Raw genomic sequence first — 5,939 nt, 5'->3', positions numbered from 1 at the left:
GCGTGATCGCCTTGCCTCAGGCAGTTCCTTGCTTTTGCCAGCAAGGCTAGTTGGGCAATTTCTTTCTTGGCAAAGGATCCAAGCAGCCCCTTATCAATATCTAAATGACCTTACCTCTAGCAATTGTCTGTCATCTCAGCTAGTTTTGCATTTTCTGTTCAGGTTAGTTGAGGCGTTTGATGTCACCGGGTTTCTTTTTCTGTACACAGCTTCCATCATAGTATATCGATTCATCACATTTGGGATTTTGTTGTAAAATTACTTGTATTTTCAGATACCTGCTAGTGTCTAGTATAACAGTTTTTACAACCATATTCTGCTTGTTCAAAAGGGCATTTGGATTGTTTCATTGACCCCAGGGTTGGGAAGATGCAGAAAACCAAGCGCAAGCGAAGAAGCAACGACATAGGATGCCTTAATGAAAAGAAAAGTGCTAGCAAAACAGTACTTACGCAACGTTAGTCACTGATTCTTCATCCTTTTATTTCCCTGCAAATATTTTTACACGGCAAAACTGCTGTAGCACTCACAATTGCTTACCAGTACCATGTTTTCTTAATTAACTAGGACCCATCCATCCAGATATTACTACCTTTGAAGATGGATTTGGTAACTTGCTTAAATCCTCAAGTTCCTCGAGTGAACTCACCAAACAGATTGAGTCGGAACTCTCAGAGAGTGTTGTCTCCCTTGCTTCATTCGTTGGTAATTATATTGTTACATGCCCATTATTTTCCATATCTGTATTTCAGTAATCAATGTCGAAACTATTATAATCTGTAGGGAGTACAGTGCTATTTGAATGCACAGGAATATTTATTGAGAATTTATGTACTGATGCCACAAGTATTCTGACTTCAGCTAATATAGTTGAGTCTTCAGATTCTGAGATCACTGATAACTCGACGGTTGGTGCTGTCAACTTCTCTCTACTTTTCCTTGCCTATGAATATACTATCATCCTGTTCACCTATTCTTGGTTTATCGATGCAGATTAAAGTGCGTCTTCCCAGTAATCGAGTTGTCATTGGCTTGTTACACCATTGGGATTTCAAGTATAATCTTGCTGTTGTGAACATCAGGCGCGCACGTGGTTTTCAGGAAGCACATCTCAGTCGTAGCCATGGCATGCAATTTGAGCCCAATAGTAAGTTAGTAGCTGTGGGGTGTTGTTTCGACTCAGGCATGTTAAAGTGCACAAATGGGACAGTAATTGGCAATGCAAGCGATGGAGTCTATGAGCTTATGCTCTCCACATATGAAATGAACATGGTGAGGTGCTGTTTTTCTTAGTTCTCTGCATGCTGGAAATAATTAGATGTATATAGCTTAAATCTATCATATACCCACTGGGTTATCAGTTGAGATACTATCGATCCCATTTTTCCTGTGCAAATTTTTCATTGTCACTTTATTTTTATGCTAGGCTTGGATTGGGTGCCCCCTTATTGATTTTGATGGGAACTTTGTTGGAATGAACCTCCAAAGTGGCCAAAATACTATGTTCACACCAGTGAACAAAATTCTTGAATGCCTGGGGTACCTTACGACAGTTAGGTTGGTATTTCTAGACTTGCAGTATTTACAAGCTGTGGCTTCTCTGTTTGGCTTTACCATGCTAGCTTGTCCTCCCATTGTGCTACCCTACATTCCTGTCTGATTTGAATCTTCTGTTTTGGGTGCTAAACTGTATTTTAGATTTACCCAGTAGGGTTTTCTTTGGTACATTTCCATCTTTTTTCTGCTGTTCTCATAGTTGCTTTGCATTTTGTGAACCTGGACGTTTGTGCCATTAGCACCTGGCATGCCGCCCTGCTTTGGAGACTAAACCGAGCTAATAAATTTTGCTAATTAAAAGTGTAATCAAACTTTGGTTTAAACTTTAAAAATATAGTATCGATACTAGAACTTACAGTCATGACATCCCTGGAGATTGCTGTGTTGTTTGCTCAATTCTGTTTTGTTGTGAATTATATACAAGACTGTAACCTACTTCCTCCTTTCTGGCCCCTGTTTGATAAATCAATTTGTTAATATTCTTTTGACTTCTCGTCTTTCAGTGGATTAGTCATGATGTGTTTTTGAACAACGTGTAGGGTTGAAAGTAGTCAAGTGGTTGCTGGTATAAAAGAGGCAATCACAACCAAGGCACAAAATGCTGGCATGCTGAAAGGTTAGTTATTTCTTTTTGTGGTATACTTCAACATCTTAGCGATACGATATAAAAAAGGCGTATCAAGTGCTGAAAGCTCCCACACAAGGTAGGATTGGGGAGGCTGGTTCACCCTCCAGGCCACAAGTGGGAAGACTCAACCATTGCGCTAGGCGCGCCCTGCATCTTAGTGATAAGATACATTTGCTAATTGACTCACCTTGTTGTACATATTTCATGCAACGATTATAGTGAACCTTTAATACGTGATGGTTGTCCCCCACCTGCTATGTTACCGAAAAGGCTTTCGCCCCGCTTTATATATAAAGCAAAGATCATCAACAAACCCGGTACAAACGCAGCAACACCATCCCAACCACTACAAGAGCAACCGGAGATCTCGGCCGTGAACACGCCACCGCCAAGAGGTGAAGCCGCATACAGCGAACCGTGTGCTCCAAGGCGGCGCCTTCAGGAAGGGAACGACACTGGAGCGCCGCCACCGCCCGACACGAGGGTCAGGGTTTCCCCTGAAGCAACACGACGGGCAATGAAAGCCGCGACGACGCCTTCAAGAAGGGAACGATTCGCCGCCGCCGGTCCGTTCGAAGATAGAGCAGGTTTTCACCCCGGCCGATAATCACCACCACCGGACACCACACCCCGGCAACCATGCCGCCCACACGGCCATGGTCACCCGGCAGCACCAAGCTACGGGCTCCGCCCACGAGCACCGCGCTGCCACCACCAGGGCCGCCGCCCTGGCATCCAAGACCTTGACACCACCTCACCCGAGACCAGCCGCTACTCCAACCAAAGAGACGAGTGGAAAGGCCTCGTCTTTCGCACCCCTGGGCGACCCCCAGCGCCGAGACCTAAGAGGCCGGCCGAAACTGGCCTCCATCGTCCTGTCCTGCTGCACCGGGCGTGAGACGGCCTCGGTCCTGCTGCCGGGCGCGAGACGAGGTCGGTCCTGCTGCCGGGCGCGAGACGAGCTCGGTCCTGCTGCCGGGCGCGAGACGAGCTCGGTCCTGCTGCCGGGCGCGAGAGGAGATCAGTCCCGCAGCACCGGGCGCGAGACAGGCGATGGACCGCAGCTGGGAGAGGGCCAGCCCTTTGCCGAAGGTAGCATCCGAACGCCGAGGAGAGGAATCGAAGGCCAAAACAGGCCGCTTCCCGACGGGCCGACGCCGGAGATGACCGTCCGCCGCCGTGAAACGACCCAAACCACCGCCATGAGCCACCACCACGCTGTGGCAGCCCACATCCATGCCGGGACCCCGAGGGGTAGCGCCGAGCCGCCCTGCAGCGGCTGTGGTGCGCCGCCGAGGCCGCAGCCCGCCCACCTGCTATGTTATGTGGTGGCGAGCTGCTGCTGTTAATTTTTCTGGGTATGCCTTTAATGCTGCAACCGCTTTATTTGAGGAGTGCCAACTGACATGCCATGTTTCTTTAAACAGATGGTATGCATGAGATTAACTCTTTTGAAGAGGAATTCGTGGACAATATCTGGAGCACACTCAGTGAAGATGTTGCAAATACTATGGCTGGATGTGTTGTCTCACTTGCTTCATTCAATGGTGATTGTGTTGCGATATTCTCTCTTCTATTTCTCTTATTTCACCGATTATTAAAGACCAAATTATGATGTGTGCAGGAAAGGCAAAGTGTTTTGCTTGCACAGGCCTAATTATAGACTGTAATCCCGTGAGAATTCTTACTTCAGCAAGTTTGGTTAAAATTTCTGGCGATGAAAACAAGATTGATGATAACTTGCAGGTTGGCACTGGTAGTGCATATCATTGTTTGTGCCTTTTGTTTGTCTGTTTATGAACCAGTTTATAACCTTATCATTGCAGATTGAAGTGTACCTTAATAATACAGAACAAGTCACGGGGACATTGAGACATTATGATCTATGCTATAATGTTGCGGTTGTAGAGATCATGGGTTCCTGCGGTTCTACCGCAGTGGGATTGAGGAGGCATATTTCTTTCACCCCTAATATGGAGGTTTTAGCTGTAGGGCGTCTCATTGAACATCGGAAACTAATGGCCTCAAGAGGGGTGTTAATTGACAGAAAAGGCAAACTTGCTTGTGAGAGGTATATTTTGCCAACACATGTTTCACATGAGGGAAAATAATTATTTGTGTTAGAAGTATGATCAACTCATCATTGAATATATTTAACTTAATCTGTAATTAATTACACATATCATATTTTTTTGGTATGTGATAGGCTTGGCGAGCCAACGTAAAAACTCAGCCACTCTTATGGAGATGAAACCCAAAAGATCATATTTTTTTGCACCCCCTTTTTCTGGTCACTCATGTTTTTCTTTGTCCAGGCCGGAATTGGAGGGCCTCTTATTGATGCTCGAGGAAATTTTGTTGGTATGAATTTCTTCCATGATGAAGAAACCCCGTACCTACCGAGGGAAAAAATTCAAGAAGTCGTGAGACGTTTCGATGAAGAACGGTATGCCCAATCTTTTTTTGTCATAGTGTAATGTTCAGGTTTGTGTAAGCTCTTTTTGATGCCTGATTTACATGTAGTTGTACATGGTTTTTGTGTTCCAACAACGTCCACAGTGTTTACAAATTTTCACCTCCTTACCATCCCAACATTACTTTTTTTGAGAACATCCCAACATTACTTAGGGATATCTTGTTTGGACATGAAAAAGGGCCCACACAGTTGACATGATGATGATCACTTTTTCTCATTTGGGCTCCAATCTATGGATTCTTAGCTACTCCCTCTGTATAGATGTATAAGAGCATTTAGATCACAAAAGTAGTGATCTAAGCACTCTTATATTTCTTTACAGAGGGAGTAGAAGCCAACAGTAGAGACTATATAGTAGCCCGAAGGCCTTACTGATGCACCTTAAAGTAGAGTAGGGACCAATGGAGAGTAATGTTGCTTTGAATGCTCCAAGGAAATGAAGGAACAATATCTGAAATTTGAGTGCTAATTCAACAATTTGAAAATTCCCTCTGATATCTATCTAGTCTAGTTACTAAGCTTCCATGATCTCCTAGCCTCTGGTGGCTTGGGGGTTGTGTAGGGCATTTTTAGGCCCGTTTGTCAATGTGTATCTCCTTTTTGTCCGCTTGACACTAACGGCACGACGTGTAGCCTTGTAATGCCCCTTGCCACTATACCATATGCTGCACAGTCAATAATTAACAACTCAATTTACCGCAAGCAACGCTTAATGCTACAATTAATGCTTAATTAAACAGAAAAAGAACATATAATCTCATGCTTATGAGCCAATTTATAAACCGGCCAGGAGGGATGCCTCACCAGACCAAAATGTTATGCATGCGTACTATGCAAAAAAAAGAACTAACTTTTGCATCTTCGAGGTTTAAAAAGCCACCACCAACAGATGATATAGATATAAAAAGTTTACATCACCTGGCCCAAGTGATGTAAAATATAACATCTGGAGATGCAAATTTGCATCTCCACGCCGGCCCTTGTTCATTTTTTCCCACCGTACGTCTTCTTTCTCTTGCCACCCGCTGATATGCCGTCGTCGCCCGCCCAGCCACCGCACCATGCCGCCGTCGCCCTGCGCTAGATCCGGCCGCCAACCATCCCCGTCGTCGGTTCCGCGACTCCACCGCCACCGCCCGCCCAGCCACCGCACAATGCCGTCGTCGCCCTATGCTAGATCTGGCCGCCAACCACCCCCGCCGCCGGTTCCGCGACTCCACCGTCGCCGCCCGCCTCGAATCGGGCCTGATTCGCCACCGCCTCTCCCGATTCTCCACC

At 45.8% G+C, this 5,939-nt stretch overlaps 1 protein-coding gene across 1 annotated transcript in view; it reads left to right on the top strand.

The window, feature by feature from the left end:
* Positions 1 to 337: 337 nt before the first annotated feature.
* The window catches only part of LOC119298413, a 6,957-nt gene continuing 1,355 nt past the window's right edge, over positions 338 to 5,939 (top strand). The window contains exons 1-10 of the mRNA XM_037575826.1: positions 338 to 457; positions 568 to 705; positions 784 to 908; positions 994 to 1,272; positions 1,427 to 1,557; positions 2,097 to 2,173; positions 3,613 to 3,732; positions 3,810 to 3,931; positions 4,012 to 4,256; positions 4,501 to 4,631. Coding sequence (XP_037431723.1) covers positions 370 to 457; positions 568 to 705; positions 784 to 908; positions 994 to 1,272; positions 1,427 to 1,557; positions 2,097 to 2,173; positions 3,613 to 3,732; positions 3,810 to 3,931; positions 4,012 to 4,256; positions 4,501 to 4,552 — 1,377 coding nt within the window. The 5' untranslated portion in view covers positions 338 to 369 and the 3' untranslated portion in view covers positions 4,553 to 4,631. The remainder of the gene's footprint in view (positions 458 to 567; positions 706 to 783; positions 909 to 993; positions 1,273 to 1,426; positions 1,558 to 2,096; positions 2,174 to 3,612; positions 3,733 to 3,809; positions 3,932 to 4,011; positions 4,257 to 4,500; positions 4,632 to 5,939) is intronic.

This window comes from Triticum dicoccoides, chromosome 5A, assembly GCF_002162155.2.
Source record: "Triticum dicoccoides isolate Atlit2015 ecotype Zavitan chromosome 5A, WEW_v2.0, whole genome shotgun sequence".
Taxonomy (NCBI): Eukaryota; Viridiplantae; Streptophyta; class Magnoliopsida; order Poales; family Poaceae; genus Triticum; species Triticum dicoccoides.
Note: the sequence above shows the minus strand (reverse complement) of the source record. Positions and strands in the feature narration are given on the sequence as shown.